The following is a 21,489-nucleotide window of genomic DNA, read 5'->3' on the forward strand; positions in this document are numbered from 1 at the left end:
CTAAAAGCTGCAAAAACAAATTCTATACTAGCCTTAATAACCCTGATGAACTTTATAATTATAGGGCCTAATTTAACCCTAGCCCCTATAAAAAGCCTCCATTAAAATCCACAGGTTTATTAAACAATTAATGGCTTAAGTATATCTAAGGCAACTGCTTTATTATGAAAACTAAATCACATTTTATTCGTATACAGGTGTAGGGTATTATATGGTCGGCCTCGCCCGACTATAACTTCTTACTTGTTTTTTTATTATTAAAAAGACTTAAACATTAAAAGAAACACGGGATAGGAAAGAAAAAATGGCCTTGATGATATTTATTAGCAAAAATAACTAGAACAACTGTTTCGGAGAGCCTTAAAAGCTCTGATTTTTTGTGCACAGAGCCAACGTAATTTCTGAGTAAAAGTCGTATAAAGTTCCAGATAAATTCGATAAAGAAAAAAATCAAACGAAATATCAAATTTTAAAAAAATTTCTCTTGTTGTGTTATGCGTAATTAAACTTAAGTACTAAAAGACTTTTCACATGTTCCAGATCATGACTCCTTAAAAGCAACATAATTATATAAGAAATATATCTATAGAATCATCACTCAATAAGTTAGTGCACTACAAGCTGTCTGCATTGAAATCAAAAGTGAGAGATAATGGGGGTTAATGCGATAGAGGCACTTAAACCTGAAGTAATCGACGAATGTACTTGATATAAAAGGAACAAACTTAAATAAGTTAACCAGACGAATTTAAACCATGGACAAGTGAATCCCGGACACCATTTTCAAATGACAATTGTTGAACAAAGCAAAAACCTGTTACAGATTGCACTTTATTTTGGCCCTCATGAAATAATATAATAATTTATTCAGTTTGCAACTACATTATTTTGAATATTTAACTTGTTGTTTTAAAAATAAAACAAAGTTTTAATACAAACCTTGTCCTTTAAAGCAAATTATATTTGCTTGTCTTTATTTAGGGTGAAGTTAAAGTAGAACAAGTATTAATTACTCAACCATACTCTTCAACTTTTACGTATTTTATTAGTTCATGAACTTGAACTATTCAATAGCATTTTCACCTTTTGATAAAAATGTTAATTGTTATAAACTTTTTATAAAGTAGAAAAAAGTACTTTTTTCATTTCAAATATTTCCCCCATAATCATAAATTGTTTTTAGGTTGTTGAATTTAGTATGGAAAATATTCTTAATAAACCAAAAATAAATAATAAATACCTTTATGAATACAGGTTGAATCTTTAACATAGAATTAAACGAATGAAATGTTTTACTAATTTTTATTTAATACTACACTATAAAATTTAAACTTTTTTGACAATTTGTATTTAATAACTAATCAATTTTTTAATTCTCCAAATATTTTCAGGCCTTGTATTATTGCCTTCCGATTTGAAAATCTTCCATGCCCTTAATATTTTAAATATAAAGGGCTTTAGCGAATTGTAATTGTAATGTAATGTCTAATTAACGACTTAAAATTACTAAATTAATTTATAAATAACTACAACTACATAAATATACAATATACATCAAATAAATAGTATTTAAACATACACGAAATTATTTAAATATAATTAATTAACAAATAATTAACATCACACATTTAATAATTAAGAAGTAGATGAAAAATTAAGAGGCAGTTAAGAATTAAATGATAATTATAAAAATAGTAAAAGCAGAAGAGAAATACTAACGGATTGCAAGCGAAGAAACTAATTTAGAAAAAATATTATAATTTCATTTATAAATATAAAAAAACAACATTTAAACGTGAAAAAAGCGATTAATTATTTCAAAAAGGAAAATTCAAAAAGCCATTAACATTTCGTTCAAGTGGCATGAGCCATACATCGGGTTACCGAAAATATGATGATAATGAGTGTAGTGGGCCAAGACCACCTGTACCCGGAGAAGAAAGTCGTGTTAGAAAGGTTTGTAAATCGAAATACAATTGATTAAATAAAATATAACGCTTCATATTTAACTCTTCATCAACAGATGACCGAAGGGGTGGGAGAACATATGCGTAATTCACCACCATCCTATTTGAATTGGGCCCGTACACTCAATCATCTACTAGAAGATCGCGATGGTGTGGAATTATTTAAAAAGTACGTGGAAGAGGAAGCGCCTGCATATAATGATCATTTAAATTTTTACTTTGCCTGCGAGGGTTTGAAACAACAAACCGATCCAGAAAAAATTAAACAAATAATCCAGGCTATTTACAGGTGAGTGAAGTAATGAATTTGTTTCGCTTTCTTTATTATTGATTTATTTTTTTAATACTAAACAGATTTTTGCGCAAAAGCACACTTTCTGTATCGGAAGATTTGAGACGTAATATTAAGGCTGGACTCAAAAATGAAATACCTCTCAGTCCAAATATATTCGATGAAATGCAAAAACATGTTGAAAATACAATACGGGATAATATTTATCCATCATTTTTATGTTCGGAAATGTACATCCTATATATACAACAAATGTCTGCTGCCCACGAACGTTTCAGCAGTAGTGGCGGCCCTACGACGGGCCTAGCTAGCTGTAGTACTGGCAGCAGTAGTAGTAGTGGTGCTAGTTGCGGTAGTAATAACGGTGGTGGAGGTGCGACAGCATTAGCAGTAGTAGGAGGTGGTGGAGCATGTGCGTTGCCATTTGCAGGCGCTTCCACTAGTAGCGGTAAAGTTAGCAGTACATTGGGTCCAATTATAAATTTGCCTGCGAGTACTAGCGCCGCTATTGGTGCTTCAACTGCTGGTAGTTGCAGTGCTAGTGGCAGCGTGTATGGTCCCTCAACTTCAGCTAGCTCTAGCGGTTCCGTTAGTGCGACAGACACCCTACCTCGCAGCTCAACCTTACCCACCCTACATGAAGATTCGGAATTGTCATTAAGTGACGATTTTGAAAAACTACGCGTTGAAGGCGGACGTGTATCAGCTGATATGCCTATGGGTATGCGCTTAACGCGCGATTTATTATTGGCAACACAAAAGAGAAGACTGGAAATTCGACCACCTGGGTAAGTGTTTTTTATAATTTTAATTTGTAAATAAATTTGTTTGTAAATAAGTAAAATAAATATGTTTATGTATATTTACATGTATTGTTTGTATATAATTAAAAAAATAATAGTGTTAATACTTGTTATTTAAATTATAGAATTCCTAAGTTAATTTTGATTGTAAAGTGAATATGTAAAGATTAATTGCCGCAAAATATACATATCTATCATTGTTACATTAAATTAATACTCAGAATCATATGACCCTCAGTAGCATTAATATGAAGTCAAGATTCGAAAATTGTGTAACTCCTATAAAACTAATCCATAAAGTTTCGCTTAACTTGGATCCATGTTGATCCCTTTGTAATAATACCTGTAAGAGAAGAAATAGTGAGATAGGGAAGACTGGAAAAAGAGACGTTGGTAAAGAGAAAGTGAGAATAGCAGTAAGTTTTTGAGGAAGAGAAAAGACACCAGGCCAGTTGCCATGGATGAAACAGTGTGAATATTGGATTCACACCCATTTCGTCAGACTAATGAAATTCATGAGATGTTCTAGTTGAATATTCGACAAATCGGACAGACAACCAAAGTGTGACCTCCGCTAGAGTAGGACACACCCAGAGAAGATGAGTAATAGTTTATTCTTCATCCTCGTTTTGACAACTTCTGCAGTAATCGTTGAACGAAAGACCAATACGTCTGGCATGGATACCAAATTAACAGTGGCCAGTGATAATCGATATCAGCCTACTTAGCTGTGGTCTTTGAAGACCAAGAAAGTATTTAGACCCGTGTGGATCCATTTGTGGCCACAGTGCTTTAACTGTTGAGCACGTGTGCTCACGGTACCAGTTGTCGCGAGCAATGCTGAGGCAGTATTCAGTAATCTGCTTATTTTTTGCTTATTTTGTAGTGGAATACCGCTATACCGCTCTATTTCCAGTCTGCTAAACATATTGCCAACTCTTGCCAAGGAGTCAGCAATGCTATTCCCATACGAAATCACGTGTCCTTTTACCCAAATTAGGGTGATGTTCGAATGTCTCGCCATCTCATTGAGAGACGTCCTGCATTCATGGGCAAGGTTTGACTATCGGTATAAGTTCTGATATCCGTATTAAATATCCGACAGTACCTTAGTCAATTTAACGCCCTCTTTATCGCCGATATTTCAGCCTGAAGTATGCTTCATTCATCATTGATACGGAAGGAGATTTTCGTTCCAAATTCCTCAATGAAAATGCATTAGATCCGTCTGAGAAATGTTGTTACCTTTTGACCACATTGAACTAGATCTAATGTTACTTTTTAAGCAGTAAAATCCAATATTTTATTGGCAAAAATAAACCTCTTCCCTTGACACTCTAATTTAAATATTATTGGTTATTCACCAGCGTTTTTTCATATATTTTTCATTTCATTGGGTTATTATTAATAAAACATTTCTAGATATGATGAGATATGATTCCTTTAGCAATTTTTTTTGCGGACTTGCCTATTATTCACTTTATAAAAATATATTGTTTCAAATAAGTATTTTAATAGTGTAAATATTTGTTATAATATATGTATATTATTTTTAATTTATTTATGTTTTTTTCTACATAGGTATTTTCTTAAGATACAATTGTAAATGTTTTTTTATACATATATGTACTGTATTTTATTTATATTATTTTTATTTTGTATTAATTTGTATAAATTTTTATTTTTTCTTTTATTTTCATTTTAATCCGCATCTGCACACGTCCAACCACAAAATCCATTGCCATCCACCACAACCTACAACAATGCAACCTGCAAACAATGCACATCCATACACTAAATTTAATAAACAATTAAATAAAATTAAACAATTAAACAAATTATTAAATTATTCCACGCCTTTATTATCCGTAACGCCAAACGTTTACTACAAATCAAATGTGTGCTTGTTTTTTAATCTATAATTTTATTTGTAATGTGTTATTTTATTTTATTATAATTTATTTTTTTTAATTTTATAAATTTATTTGAATTTCTTTAAATTTTTGTATTAATTTGATGCATGGAATGAATGAAACCCGACTCAAAATGTTATTAAATGTACAAAATATTTAAACAACTATCGAAACCAAACAAAAAAAAACTCCTTTAATAAATGCACACAAATCAATGCATGTGAGTGTAGTGCTCATGGTTATGTGTATACAGGGAAAACGAATACCTCCTATGTACCGAATTCCCGTGTAGATTCTGAAAGGGCCAGTGTCAGTTCGGGCGGTAGAACTGATTCTGATACAATGTCTCTTTCAAGCTGTTCTATGTAAGTAAATAACTAACTACCCTACCATAAGGTCTTTAACATAAAAATTCAATTGCAGTGAGAGTGTAATTTGTAATAAATCTGTAAAAATGTTCTGTTTTCTGACTTTTAACTGAAATATGTTAAACTGAAGAGTCTTAAATATCATATTTAATTTATAAAAAATATAACAACCATTTGGGGCCGAAAAATATCAAAAGGATGATCTCACATGTTTATAGAGTTCATAATACTGAATAACAAATCCATAGCGAGTACTCAGAGTGTTAAGGCCCTAGCCCTTAACGAACTAGGATATAACGTACTGTTCCGTTATATCCTAGTCTGCTGGGATTAATTCCTTTCATTTAGCTAATATTTATGTACTTTTCCATATACATTGGATTAACATTAACTAAGGCGAAATTATTGTTGTAAAAGTTCGATTGCAGAAGTAAGACTCTAAAGACTGTGCAAATAAAATTCTGAAAGAAAAATACTCAAAACGAGTAGCTTTAGTTATTAATATGAAATCGAATGTACCGAGAAAGTCTACTATTTTGTTTTTAAATTACATTACAGCAAATGGTTTATGTGTTAAAGGCTTAATCTAAAACAGAATCCATATTCAAACGGTAGTGGTTTTTAATGTCTACTCCTAATCTAAATGTATTTGTAAAATAATACACCATCACATTTGTTGTTATTATTCTATTTTTTAGGGATGGACGCCCATACATTCAACGAAGACATAGTTCTACTGAAACAAAAGCTATACGACAGAGTGCCTTGGCTAATAAGGAAACAAATTCCTTTCAGGTTTGTTGTATAAAAAACATGATTTTCGTCATTCGTATGTTATTTAAATCTATTATTTTTTATAAAGGTAATACCTCGCACTCAGCGTCTTCATTCGAATGAACATCGTCCCTTAAAAGAAAATGAATTAATAGCGTTACTAATACCCAAACTAGAGGAGGTTAAACGTAAACAAGACCTTGAAGAAAGAGCACGAATAGAGGTATTTATTTATATTTAAACTCAATGAATTGAAAATAAAATTCATATTTTATTTAAGCATTTCCCTGAAGAATCTTTGCCGACCAATGAAAGAATTGCCAGCGATCGTGCGTTTGCACAAGCCATACGTGAAAAATTTGCTATCGACGAAGACAATGATCAGGATATACTTGATCAGCATGTTTCCCGCGTTTGGAATGATCAGACTCCACATCGTTCTCCTGGTACAATGTCACCCTGCCCACCTTTACCATCCAGAAGGCGTACCATAACGCATGACTCAGGCATGTTGAGTGATGGTGCCATGAGTATGAGTAAGTTTTCATTAAGCAATATTTCTAATATCAACGATATAATTTTGATAATTTAATGTTTCAGGTGGTCATTCGATGAAACACTCAAAATCAATGCCAGATCATAGTTCCTCAGCCAGGAAGCTTACAAATAAATGGCCTTCCATGAATACAGATAGTGGCATAAGCCTATTCTCAGCTGATACTCTAATGAAGTACAAAGACAATAGGTAATGAGAAAATAACGTTATATGAATATAAGAATAATAACAAAGTCATATTTTAAAATAAATTACAGTTCACGTTCTGGCACGAGTACAGCCTCAAAACTAGAAGAGACAAAAAGAAGACTGGAAGATGAGACTAGACGGTCTCGTCGATATACCCAACAACATATGCTGCCACCAATGCAACAGCAACAACAACAACCATCAGCCTCATTTAGTAACAGCAGCAGTGGCAGTAGTAGTCTACACCATCAATCACTCCCGCCTCCACTACCCGCTAAACCCCAAGAGACGACTACAGTTGTATTTTCATTTTGTGATGAAGAATATCCCTATAGAACTAAAATACCCGGTACCCAACCCACACTAAAGCAATTTAAGGACTATTTACCCAAAAAGGGTCATTTCAGGTAAATTACAACACTAATTAAACTGATCAAATAAAAAATAATTAATTCAAATAAATGTTCTAGGTTTTTCTTTAAAACACACTGTGAAGATCCTGACAGTCCAGTGATTCAAGAAGAAATTGTCAACGACAACGATATCCTTCCCTTGTTTGAGGGCAAAGTGATGGGTCTCGTTAAACCATCCGATTAATAATAGTGTAAGTTTTAAGTTTTTATACATCATCTCTATGTAATAGACAAAACGATGCAATAGAAGCAACAATACAAACTATAAAAATAAAAACTTATTAATGCGAAAAAATAAGCTTACAAAATTCAGAAAAACATATAACAAAAAAATGCAAATTATGTAATAAAACTAAATACATTTGTTTATCATTTTAATACGACTGAGGATATTTCTTCATGTAATTAATGGGAATTATTTTTGGTTTTTATTACATTTAAAACAAATTTGCTTTTTAGTTTTTTACTTTTATCTCATAATTTGTATATCAAATTTAAAAGTTCAAAACCGTTAAAATCTTATTAGCCGTAAAATCTGTATTGAAATCTGTATAAATAATCTGATAGTATTTCCGTATTTACTTTTTCCAATACGATTTTGTTTGCTATTATGTATAAAAGGGATAATAGTAGTTAATTATTTTATATTCAACAAACAATCCCGCAGTTGTGGTATACATTTCAAAGACAAAAAATATGTTTGGTATTTTTGTAGTACTCAATGTATTGAAGCATGGTGTCGAATAAAGCATAAAAACATCTAAAATCTTTAAAATTATGTATTTTTGATAAACTTTTTAAATTTATCATCAGATACTATTCAAGGCTATAAATCTAAAAATTTTCAGTAAAAAATTCAAATCACAACTTAAAAAAATCGACATTTTTCCAAAATGGACCAAATTTTCATAAAATCTTTAAAATTATGTATTTTTGATAAACTTTTTAAATTTATCATCAGATACTATTCAAGGCTATAAATCTAAAAATTTTCAGTAAAAAATTCAAATCACAACTTGAAAAAATCGACACTTTTCCAAAATGGACCAAATTTTCATATTCTGGAGATTTTTTAAAAGTTTAGTTTTTTCACTCTTTTCATAAACTAGCGAAATAATCAGTATTTTTGCTATACTGAAAACTTCTGTTATTTGAGATACCTAGTCCCTCGGTATAGATCATAGTTTCTTGTATTGCTAAAACGGATGAAAACACACACGGAAAAAAAGTTTTCTTGAATATATTTACGAATTTAGATTCCAAATTTCGAATTGAATTATTGTTAAATAAAAATAAATATTGTATAAAGTAAAAATATAATTGGTCCTCATGGTTTAAGAGTCTATTTTAACAAACTTAACAGTAAAATATGTTAAGTTCAAATTTTTTAATTATCAAAAGATTAGAATTTTTGTAAATCTTTAAAAACTAACATAACTTCAAGATAAAGCAGCGTACGAATTACTTAAACTAACAAACAAAGTTTCATAAAATTATATAAAACATCATTACAGATTTAATTTGAGAAAAATGGTAAAACTTTCGATTATACATCAACTTTGTGAATGGGTTATATCCATGGTAAATTTTCCAACTTAATCTTGGTACCCGATGAAATATTTATATTTAAATCCTTGTGGAAAGCGATGTTTATTTAGCCGTTTGTCTGTTTGTTGAAATCAAGTCCCTCAAGATTTCAAATATTGTAGGAACTAAATTTGAATAGAACTATGCCGTCAGAAATTGTCTATTAAGTTACTTTCTAGGACATTCAGACTTTTGAAAATGACTAATATGTTTTTACGTCCTTTTGAGTTTCAATGGGCGTGTCTGGAGTGGTATCATTTCAAAGTTGTATCTAACCATTTTTTTACTTTTGACCAAAAAGAAAATTGCACTTTATAATCGAATATTTCCAAAATATAATTTTGTCTATTATATGTATTCTGCTACTGATTTGCTTTATTTCTAAAGTCATTTATGTTTTTTTTTTTATTTTTTTTTAGACTCAAACCGGAAAATTTTATATTTTAATTACATAGTTTGACAAATTCTCTATTATTATTCTATTATTTTTTTAATTTTGACAATATTTTATAACAGAATAGCTAAGATATTCTGCGCTTAGAAAAGCAATACAATGTTAAAAATTTATTGAATTGTTTTAAAGTTTAAAACAATTCAATGTTTAAAATTTAAACACAAAACAAATAATGTTTTTTTTTTGAATGTTTTATATAATGTATAAAGAAATGTATTTAGTTAATGGATAGTAAAACAAAATGTAAAATATTTAATATAATTTTTTATATTATGCAATTAAACAAGAAAAAAACGAAACATTTTTATCAACGAATAAAACGAAATCTAATTGATACGTGTTTATTTAAAGAAAACACATATATTTTTTTATTCTACATTGCTTTTTTGTTTAAATCAAAAGAATTAAGAATCTATTTATTTTTAGTATTTTCCTTTTTTTATTGTTATAATTGTATAATTGATTTCTTCAAAGCAGTTGAGTATTCTATTCTTTATTATAAATATAACAGTAAAAATAAAATAATTATAAAATGTTAACGTAAGGACTGCCTGCAATAAATACAAGAAAGTGTGATTTTTAATTTTTTACTATAATTTTTCTATATATTTTTTTAAATAAATAAATAAATATCATTTTGTTTATAATTTGCATAATTCTCTTAAAAATCAAAATTAAATCTTAAATATCTTAAAGAGTTTGTTTATTTTTAGTTGTTTCTTTTTAATTGGTAGTAATTGTAAAATATAGATATTTTCTACTTACTATAGGACAAAATCCGACTACAATATTTTTTTAAGCTAAATATATACAATAAAAAAAACGTAAAATAAAAAAAATAAACTCTAATTACAACAAAAACAACATATACAATAAATTATACTTAATACATTATACCAACCAACCAACTCATAAACATTATCGAAATTAATATAGGCAAACTGGCAAATATTCATTCATCTAAATCTCTAATACAGTATCCATTACTATTAAACCTTTTTCAAAGCCCAAACTTAATCACTAACCTGTATCTGTTAGTATCCAGACTTAATTAATTTCTGTATCATATCAACAAAGTGTTTTTTAATTAAATCATCACAGTTTAACAAAATACAAAATATAATTAATTTCCAGTGCAAATTACATTCTTTTATCCAATATTTATTCGTAGACCTGGTTTATAGGCAAATTAATAATTTAAAACAAAAATAAAAGAAAACAACAACAACATTAAAACATAATAATTACATACAACATACTATGTTAGTTTAAACAATAGTAGCAGCAAGATGAAAAAAATATTTAAATTAAATTTAAGTCTGTACAAAACAAATACATTTAAAAATAAATTCAGAAAAAGCAACAAGCAAAATGAATAAAAAAAATTTATATAATAATGACGATAATGAAGAAAATATGTAATAAAAAAATAATAATGTCATAAATTATATAACATACTATAGGTGTGAAGCTTACAATTACTATTATTATTATTCTTATATTATTATTATTATTAAATTATTATAATTATGTACTACTTATTCAGATTATTTAAAATTTATTTAATTTATGACAAACAGAATATATAGACGTATAAACAATTTAATATTATGATTATTATTAAAATTATTATTTATAATTTATATTGTATTTACACATGCAACAACAACAACACAAAATATTTTTTACGTAATGATATTTTTTTAAGAGAATTTGCCATCTTAACGTTTATATAAAAAAACAACAAACAAAACAACATTACATTTACATAATAATGATTAATTTTATTTAAAATAAAACAAAAAATAAAAACAAATCAAAATAATTTAAATGAGAAAAAATAGATAAAAAAGAATAAAAATTAATACTTATGTTTGGTTTTTTATTTGTATCTTTAAGGGAATAAAAATAAATTGCTAAGTAATTAAATGCTTGGTCTAAGCATTTATCCATGAAAATCTTTACTTACCCGATAAGTACACAATTAATATTGAAATTAAAGCCGGATTTAAAACCGGCTTTACAGTTATTTTCTATGTTTTTGTACATTCTCCTATTCAATGCTCCATTAACAAGTTATTATACCCTTCACCTATGCATATATATATATACATATATATATATATATATATATATATATATATATTATATATATATATTATATATATATATATATACAATATATATATATATATATATATATATATATATATATATATATATATATTATATATATATATTATATATATATATATATATATATATATATATATATATATATATATATATATATACATATATATATATATATATATATATATATATATATATATATATATATATATATATATATATATATATATATATATACATATATATATATATATATATATATATATATATATATATATAATAATATATATATATATATATATATATATATATAATATATATATATATATATATATATATATTCTGGATCCTTATAGATAGCGGAGTCGATTAAGCCATGTCCGTCTGTATGTTTGTTGAAATCAGTTTTTAGAAGACCCCAGATATCGGCGAGATCCGAATTTTCAATAATTCTGTTAGACATGCTTTCGGTCTGTCTGTCTGTATGATTGTTGAAATCAGTTCTTAGAAGACCCCAGATATCGGCGAGATCCGAATTTTCAATAATTCTGTTAGACATGCTTTCGGGAAGATCGCTATTTAAAATCTGCAAAATCGGTCCATAAATAACGGAGATATGAGCAAAAATCCGAGACAACCTATGAAATTTTCATCAAAAATTTAGTTTTTTTTATTCATGCTCAAACAGAAATTGCAAAAAACAAGAACAATATACACAATCATAAAGTAAATTTTGTTATTGTACTCTTGTTTAAAAAAACAAGGCAGAGCGTGAGCAGCAGAGCAAGAGTAGCAGAGCGAGAGCATACTAGTGTGTTGTTATTGGATAGAAACACGAAAATAAGTATGTGGAGCCTGGCTTAAGTTAGAAACCATAAAAGGGAACTTTTTGGTACTTTTTTGTTTTTAAAAGGTACTTTTGGAATTTTTTCTAATATTGAACCCAGAAATATGAAATTAAGTATGTAGAGTCTGAATTAGGTGAGAATTTCAAGAGAAAATTTTGGAATATTCTATAATATTAAACCAAGGGACATGAAATTTAGTACGTTCATTCGGAATTAGATGAGAACCCATAAAAGGTAACTTTTAGGTACTTTTTCGTTTTTCAAAAGGTACTTTTTTGGTTTTCTATAATATTGAACCTAGAAACATGAAATTAAGTAGGTGAGAATACATAAAAGGGGACTTTTAAGTGACTTTAAGTACTTTAGGTACTTTTTGAAATTTTTATAATGTTGAAACTAGAAACATGAAATTAATTATGTAGAGCCTGGATTAAGTGGGAACCCATAAAAGGGGACTTTTTAGTACTTTTTCGTTTTTCATAAGGTATTTTTTGAAATTTCTATAACATTGAACCTAGAAACGTGAAATGAAGTATATAGAGTCTGGATTAAGTGAGAAAGGGAATTTTTTGATACCTTACCGTTTTACAATTGGTATTATTGATTTTTTGTAATAAAATTCGTACTGACTGTTTTTAACACATCATGGTGAAGGGTATATAAGATTCGGCACAGCCGAATATAAAACTCTTGTTTTTTTATTTTTTTTTATTTATTTAAGTCTATGGAAATATTCTTTAGAGACTTTCTAAAAATTTGAATAAATTTATATTATAAAATGTATTTTAGTTATTTAAATTATATAAAATCCCAGGAAAAATTTTAGAACTTGTTTTAAAAACAACTAGTTCTAGAACGAATGCAAAGAGAACCACTTCAGATTCTTAAACAGCAACCTTGGAACTAGTGTTATCGCAACTACTACTGGAACCTAAAGAGTTTTCAAGGAACTAGTTCTATGACATTAGTTATACATTGATACTACACTAGTTCAATGGAATACATACAGTTTCTCAAAATTGGACTTAATTTTAACAATTTTAAACAAAAAACGCTAAAATAATGAACTATTTTTAAATAAAAAGTATACTTTCTGTAGAGCTTCCCAGAACTTGTTGAACTAAACTTGTTATTAAAGAACTAGTTCCGTAACCGTTCCAAAGAACAAGTGTCGACTCCTTAACGCTTTCTCAGAACCAGTTCCGAAGGTGACAATTTCGAACAAAAATCATTGGTCTTAACGCCAAAATAGAACGAGTGCGGGCTATAATCATACGTTCTAGAACTAGTTAAATTTTTGCTGGGATGTTTCGTTTTATAATATCAACATTTAAATTAATTCCCTTTTACGGATTCTCAACTAATTCAGACACTACATACTTAATTTCATATTTCCTGATTCAATATTGTAGAAAATTAAAAAAGTACCTTTTGAAAAACGAAAAAATACAATTTTATATATTTTTTATTTTTCTCGTATTTAGTACATAAATACGCTTCGTTTGAGAGGTAACTTCAAAACTCCTCAATTGGGTACATAAACTAGCAAACAAAATTAACTGAGAACAGCTACATATCTTAAATATTACCTGGTTTAAAATAGTGGGTGTGACACCGACATGTCCGTTCCTGTCCAATTCTGTATTGAAATTATTGTAGTATCGTAAAATGAATAACTTTAGTTTCTTATAATTAAATTTTGTTCTAATGATATTTAACAAATTTTAAACTAATTCTTCAACTATAAGATGAATTATCAAAAAGAAATCTTTTAGAATGAATATTGATCATTGCATTTTCAGATTTTTTAGTTTACAATATTAATAAGTTTAACTCTTATTTCTGAAGCATATTTTTAGTTTTTTAATGAGTATTTAATGCGCCTTAAACACTTTTTATGGCATGTTTTTGGTTTTTTTTCCAATTTAAAGGCTTTAAATAAACGGTAAGTCGTTTTTATGATCCATGTCTAGGTTATCTGTATATAATATTAAAACACAATAAATACATCATAGGTATTAATCTTAATTTTTTTATTTTTTACTTTACACACTACATTTTCAAATTACGATTATATAAATCTTAATGCTAAATAGTAATTTTAATTTTAAAACAATTTAAATATACTTCAATAATTAAATCGTACATACATTTCTAATGTAAAATTGGTTATAAAATATAAATATTAAATTTATTTAAATGATACACCGTGGACGTTTTCCAGATGATATTCTAAGTTATGTTGAGCACTAAATATTTGACCACAAATGTGACAAGGTTTTCGTGGCTCATTCGTTACAACTTCAAATTGCGAAAAGTTTGCTATAGTTAAAGATTTCAATATTACATCGTGTTCCTTTTCCATATGCTTGTTAAGGTGATCTTTTGTAGTAAATGGTTGATCGCAGATAATGCAACTAAATTTTGGAATTGCTGGTGCAGCTGAAGTTGTTTGAGAATTGGTAGCTTGCAGATTCGTCGTCTGAAGGTAGTCTACATGATTTTGATTAAATGATTGATGTGGTTCCGACTCGACTTGATACTGATGCTCCTGCTGTTGTTGCTGCTGGTATTGAAAATTTGTAGAAGCTGCTGGGACCCCAGCCTCTGGGTGAGTTCTTTTGTGTACCTTTAATGTGTATTTTTCGGTAAAAGTTTTAAAGCAAAACTCACAACTGTAACGGGGTCGATCTGCTCTATGTGTGACCATATGATGGCGGAAAGTTCTTTTGGTCTTAAATATTTGATTGCATATTTCGCAACGTAAAGGCTTCTCTTCGGCCTCATGTTGAAGCTTATGGTTGTAGAGGACAGTCGTTTGCGAGAAACATAAACCGCATTTGTCACATTGATACTTTTTCGTATCCAAATGTACTTCCATGTGACGTATAGTGCTGATTTTAGTTGTGAACTCTTTGTTACAAAATCTACACTGATTTTCATTTTTACCTTCATGAATATTCATATGCAACATCACATAGTCTTCATTGCGATGACTAAACGAACAAACATCACAACTGAATTTCTTGTGAGCCTGTACCACATGCCTCTGCAGACGAGCTCTATTCTTGAAGCGCATTGCACACAAATTGCATTGAATTTGTTCAGATAATGGCACTGGGCGATGCTGGGACACAGAATGAACTGACTGAATTACGAACTGATCATTATCTTGCTTTCTTTTGCGGGAATTGTCGCCGCCAATTACATCGAATATTGTTTCAGATATTTCATGATCACTTACATTTGCATCTTCGAAGAAATGATCATCATTTAATTCAGCCATGCTAGACATTTCCTGAAGGCATTCATCTTCGATGTCGCTTTCAAAGCTGGTGGCAGCCTTTTCGACGAGCATTGAAAGGTTCCTTTGTTTGCGAGTTACATTGACTAAGTTAGAGTCATAATCGGCTATTTGAAAGTAGCACTTGCGGCACAGCCATTCTCCACTAGGCAGATGCAATTCAAATTTACCCAAACGGGCCAAATGCAAAAGAACTGTGCGAATACTTTTCTTGGAGGCTGGACACTGGGTAACATCTATTCTCTTCTGGAACTTGTCACTGGTATTTTTTTTGCGACACAGAAAACATCGATTAAATTCGAGCACTACTCCAGACATATCTCTGTTTTAATTCTAGTTTTTTTATTAGAAAATATAGTTTATCGAAAACAACAAATATGTAAAAATATTGTTTATGCATTTGACAGGAGTGGAATCTTCTTTTAGTACTAAAATTCTTTGAATTTGAAAGATGGTATTAATCGTTCATCTGTCAAAATATATTTTTCAAAACTTGCACCTTTAACAAAAACAACAGACACGATTTGACAGAAACATTTACTTATATTTGATTTTTGTTTTTTTTGTTGTGAAAATGACAGCATCTTGAGAATAGTGCTTTAGTACTATTGTTTTAAAACAGGGTTGTATATTTGGTAATAGTTGTTTTGTACACTGAAATAAAAATTATGAAAGAAATGTATAAAATTAATACATATATAGTACATATGTATATGTATTAATATTTTCGGATATTTTTACTATTTGTTTATGATGTTTTTAATTTGATTTGATTTGAAGTTTATTTGGATTGTATTTCTATAAACATTTAATTATCGCTTCAGAAATTTATTAGTTTACACTTTTAAAAATGTTAATGACAATTGTAAAACGGCCTAAATATACAGTATATACACATATAACAGGCCCGATATTCTCATTTTTTGTGCCCCAGCCACTTCTATAACAATATATGTACATATGTATGTATATTATGGTTACACAGTCTTCGGTATTCTGGTGCCATGTTTCTACTGGAATTTGATTTAAAACATGTCGTAAATGTATTTTTTTTTTTTTTTTTTTTTTGAACAGGAATACACACTGCGTTGTCTAGGATTAACCAATGCTACTAAAGGCTATCCATTCAAATTGAATGTTTTCATCGTAAAAGTGACATTTTATATCAAAGTGAAAAAGTAAATAATTTTTAAATCTGTGGTATTTAATAAATTAAGTTATGTATTTACAACAGTATTTTGTGATTTTTAATGTATAATTTAACAGAAAATTAGCATTATGGTCATATTTCAAAATAAAGTGACAAAATTAGTTCAAAAATTCGAATATCAAAAACGAGTAAGCTTAGTGGTAACGAATGCTAACCAGAGTATTGGAAAATATTGCAATAGCCAAAATATTCAATGTTTATTACCGTTCTTAAGTAAGATTTACTGTATTTTTTTCATTTAAAAGCAAACGATAATGAAAATAAGAAAAATCGGTTCATAATATTGTAATACGTCGCAATTTCTACAAATTTTGCAGAAATTTAACATTTTAGTATGTTGAATAACTGTACTAGGTTTTAAATTACATAGAATACTTTAAGAAGTTATTAAAAACTAAATTTGTACAACTTACAATTTTCAATTTCATAATTTATACAATTAATTTAAGATAATGTTTACTTTAGATTCGGCATTGTAGAATGTAACAGTTTTACTTGTTTTCAAAATTGCTGCTACCTTTATCATCAATATTCGAACGGACGTAGCCCTTATTCAGGAGGTTTATATAAATAAACAAATACAAATTATGATATCGCAAGATATTATCGTTTTTAGCATGCAATATCGGTAAATTCATACAAAAAATATTGTTTTCTAAATAACCATTTACCGTAATTGTGAACTCAAAATAATCTTGGGAGACCTTCGTCCCATATATGTGAAAGGTCCATGAACAGCGATATGATGGAAATTTGATACTCTATAAAAATTATAATAACGTTGAATAATCTCATAGATTGTAAAATATAAGAGTCTTGCGCAAAACACACATTATTAGGACTTTTGATCTTCAGTATATTACTTGTGGTGCAAAAATTTAGATGTTAGACTTTTTCTTCTTATTCATATCTACTATTTAAATAATATTTAATAACATTAATATTAGCGCGTAATTACATAAATTATGTTTAATTATCAACTGATTTTATAAGTTCGAAATAGTGTTTGCTGGGAAGGCACACCAATACCACCACCAGTACTACACTAGTACGTCCGTACATAGAAAAGAACCCAACACAGAATGATTACCGAGTGACTGTGTATTTTTTACAATTTGTGTTTGGTGAGTAGTGAGGTTCGAATAAAAATTGCTTTAGAAATCAGTTCTTTTTTGCCCTTCGTGCGGTTCGTGTGTTTTTAGCTGTGTCTTTTTATTTAAGGCTGCCGTTTCGTTGAGTGAATTTAAATATTTTTTATTTTTGTTTAATCTAGCTGTAAATGTGCAATTTTATAAAAAATACAATAAAAAGGCATGAAATAATTACAATATAAAACCATCAAAGAATTAAAAAAAGGAAAATAAAAAAGAAAACAAAAAAGGTTCGTTTCATATTTTAATGGAAAATTATAATAAAACAAAATATATATCGCATATTTTTGTATCAACATACATATGTATGTAATTACGGACATTAATATACATATACATTTATTGACAGATTGTTGATTACTATAAGCTGTTGATTCTTAAGAATTGTATGTATGAATATGTTTTTCCTTATAAGATTTTGGGGGCTAAAACAATTTTGTTTTTGTATTGAATTTGGTCATTTTGATTCGGTAGACAGGCAGTAAAATTATTGATGGCTTTGGTGTAGTTGTTATGGTAGTAGTAAGTGATGACGAAATTCTTTTTTGTTATAGAAGAAAATACCTATATTCTGTAGTGCGTGAAATAAAAAACTTATCAATTAATATTGTATGAAATTAATATTGTAAAATTAAATGCTTATGTCTATAGAAATGTATCAATTATTTTTGAAGTACATATTTGATTTAATGCCTAACAATATTGACACGTGATTAGATAATAAAAAATACATTGCATGCGTTTTTGCAAAATAACAACAAATATATGAAAATTCTCACGCGTAGTAATTGCGAATAAGAAAAAACACACACATGGTAATTACAGTTTTAGTTTTTCTCCTCTTCTACATAGAAATTTTGCGAATTCTATGCGTTTATTTACCGCTATAATCACAGCTGTTTTCTTTTTATATGTTTTGCATATTATACTATTTTTCTTGCTCGCTTTTTCTCTCAATTTATCACTCATGCTCCCCTTCAGCTATGTCAACTTTTTAATTTCACAAAAGCACCAAACTCGAGTAAAAACGTGTATTTTTTAAATAATGCACTAACAAAAATATTTAATAAAATTAAAAATGAGATTTTTAGTGTTTTTTCAATTAAATTAAAAAATACGTGCTTTTTACCCCAATTTTTAAATAAATTCACTGTAATGTAATGATGGTGGGAAAGCTATGCTCATTTTGACGTTCGGTTTGAAAACGTTTCTCAAAATTAAAAAAAAGTGGAAATAACTTACCAAAGTATTTGAAATTATAATAAATGTAAAAAGGTAAGTGATTTTTGGCAAAATTAAACTTGTTTGGAAAAACTTTCGGATGCAGTGGAAAGTGAATGTGGAAAGGTAATCGAAATGCAGAGTAAGGGTGAACATTTTAAAATTTTGTAGCATCATGGAGACTAACTCAATATTTTTTCGCATAAGAGTAATAAAATCCATGGACATGAACTCCGTACTTTAAAGTTTCTCGTACTACTTATAATCCTTAAACTTAATGCCATACCGACATGGACACTATAACACTTTTTGGTATGGCGTAAAGCCCATGGATATATTTTTCAAAAGCCCAAAAAACACATTTTTAAAAGCGCTAAATTGACAACGTTGCTTTCTTTACTCTTTATTTTATTCTCAATGTGGGTTTTTGCAAAAGAAGCAACATATAAATGAGTTTGTGTAAATCACCCAACAATATATTTAAACTAAATACAAGAACAAATTAAGTTAATGTAGTATACATATACATATATTTAATGTTGTTCACAAATATATATACGTATAAGTTTATTTACTTGTAGGTAGGTATGTGTAAACAACTAAATGGGTGTATAAACAAATTGCCGGTTAGTTATGATAATAATATAAAGTAAATAAATAATAATAACAACACAAATAAAGTTAAATAGATAAGTGCCCTTAAGCCTTTTTATTTTGAAACTTTTGTTATGAATTAAAATTGAGTTTTTAAACCAGATACCTACTTGTAGCATTATTTGTTTACTTAATTATGCAGACATTTCCAAATTATTAGTTATTTTTTTTAAATATTTCTCACAATATTTCATTAATACAAAATTAATTTAATTTGGCTTATAAAATCCTAGAAAAATACGCAAGGCAACAATAATTTAAAAAAGGTTAACCTAATCAGTGTTATATATTTTTCCCCTCTTTGAGATATTTTAACACAAACTAACCAATTTAAGCGAAAAACAATATTTTACTTAAAATTTAAAGATACAGTATTGTTCGAAACCTAAGTAACTTTTTTTGGCATTGTATACAATGTGCAATGTTTTCTACTTTAAATGAATAATCAAAATTATATAATTGATAATAATATTATGTGTCTACATTATAATATAAACAACAAAAGTTTAACTCCATTTCGATGTGAGTTACAAGAAAATAATAATTGAATTAACCCCATAAATAGTTGTTCGAAACTTAAGCAACTTTTTGATCTTTTTATGAAAATCTGTGGTCCTTTTGAGTTCCAAGCACCTTTATGGAAAATATTACTTACTAGTGTAGTTCAGATTTTAAGCCATTCGTATAATGGGAAACAAATTCTTTGATTGTCCATAAAAATTTCCTGACTCAAGCCCCTTAGAGATGCTGTTCGGCATTCTGAAGCGCTAGGTCGAAATTCGCAGTTTTAGAAAACATTACAGCTGGCGAATGGCTAATAACTAATATATTCCATAAGTTTCGAACAGCTATTTATGGAGTTAATTCAGTTATTATTTTCTTGTAACTCACATCGAAATGGAATTAAACTTTTGTTGTTGTTATTATAATGTAGACACATAATATTAATATTATCAATTAGGTATATAATTTTGAATGAATCAATTAAAGTAGAAAATATAGCACATTGTATACAATACCAAAATATGGTGTTTAGGTTTCGAACAATACTGTATCTGTGAAAATCCGATATAATACACAAATTCTAACTCTGGTTTCGAATTCAGCACGTCTTAATCCTTTAGAAAATGATACGTTAGCGCTAGATTAAAAATGTGTGCAACTAAATTTTAGTTTACAATTGCAAAATCTTGAGTAACATATTAAAACCTGTTTTTCCTACCTTTATGTTTTTAAAAGTCGGTAACATGGTTGAAATATTTATTTTCAAAAATTAATTTACTTTTGACATACCTAGTTGAATTAGGGATTTAACCTAATGACATAATGTTAATTCCTTTTGGATTATTAAATATTGTTTGAATTTATGTTACAAATCAAATTAAAACAAGTAATAGTGTATAGTTGAGCATGTAGCCATATATTTTATATAATTTTTTCTTAGTTCTTTCTGTCTATTTTTTTTTTGATATTTTTCCAAACATTTATTAGACCACATTCTTAACACCTTAGTAACGATCAGATACTTAAAAGTCGCTTGGCTAATACATATAACGATTATTCGGATTATATGCTATTTTTAGTTGTGTCAATAACCACAAATATGTAAGTATTATTTAATTTATATTATTTATTTAAATCATTTTGCTTAG

General features: G+C 28.2%; 3 protein-coding genes across 4 annotated transcripts in view; 2 read left to right on the forward strand and 1 right to left on the reverse strand.

The window, feature by feature from the left end:
• LOC111676782 (axin) overlaps window positions 1–9,892 on the forward strand; it is a 55,653-nt gene extending 45,761 nt beyond the window's left edge. Inside the window, exons 3-13 of one of the 2 annotated variants that reach the window (XM_046948532.1) lie at window positions 1,392–1,956; window positions 2,024–2,256; window positions 2,322–3,047; window positions 5,206–5,340; window positions 6,042–6,138; window positions 6,206–6,340; window positions 6,398–6,653; window positions 6,718–6,862; window positions 6,931–7,269; window positions 7,333–7,466; window positions 9,282–9,892. In XM_046948532.1, coding sequence (XP_046804488.1) covers window positions 1,864–1,956; window positions 2,024–2,256; window positions 2,322–3,047; window positions 5,206–5,340; window positions 6,042–6,138; window positions 6,206–6,340; window positions 6,398–6,653; window positions 6,718–6,862; window positions 6,931–7,269; window positions 7,333–7,459 — 2,286 coding nt within the window. In that variant the 5' untranslated portion in view covers window positions 1,392–1,863 and the 3' untranslated portion in view covers window positions 7,460–7,466; window positions 9,282–9,892. Of the gene's footprint in view, window positions 1–1,391; window positions 1,957–2,023; window positions 2,257–2,321; window positions 3,048–5,205; window positions 5,341–6,041; window positions 6,139–6,205; window positions 6,341–6,397; window positions 6,654–6,717; window positions 6,863–6,930; window positions 7,270–7,332; window positions 8,163–9,281 lie in introns of those variants that run through there. The other variant, XM_046948533.1, reaches the window with a different exon arrangement.
• A 4,410-nt stretch (window positions 9,893–14,302) lies between these two features.
• On the reverse strand, window positions 14,303–16,117 carry LOC111676779 (serendipity locus protein delta-like). The gene has a single exon (XM_023437756.2). The coding sequence runs from the start codon at window positions 15,917–15,919 to the stop codon at window positions 14,489–14,491; it is 1,431 nt and encodes a 476-aa protein (XP_023293524.2). The 5' UTR covers window positions 15,920–16,117; the 3' UTR covers window positions 14,303–14,488.
• Window positions 16,118–17,980: 1,863 nt separating this feature from the next.
• Window positions 17,981–21,489, forward strand: part of LOC111676772 (probable multidrug resistance-associated protein lethal(2)03659) — a 36,619-nt gene continuing 33,110 nt past the window's right edge. The window contains exon 1 of the mRNA XM_023437748.2: window positions 17,981–18,192. The gene's annotated coding sequence lies outside the window, so the exon portion shown is untranslated. The remainder of the gene's footprint in view (window positions 18,193–21,489) is intronic.

Source organism: Lucilia cuprina, chromosome 4 (genome assembly GCF_022045245.1).
Source record: "Lucilia cuprina isolate Lc7/37 chromosome 4, ASM2204524v1, whole genome shotgun sequence".
In the NCBI taxonomy this organism is placed as follows: domain Eukaryota; kingdom Metazoa; phylum Arthropoda; class Insecta; order Diptera; family Calliphoridae; genus Lucilia; species Lucilia cuprina.

Bases quoted from the DNA above. Each gene is read 5' to 3' on its own strand.
- LOC111676779 (XM_023437756.2), bottom strand. From the start codon at position 15,919: ATGTCTGGAGTAGTGCTCGAATTTAATCGATGTTTTCTGTGTCGCAAA.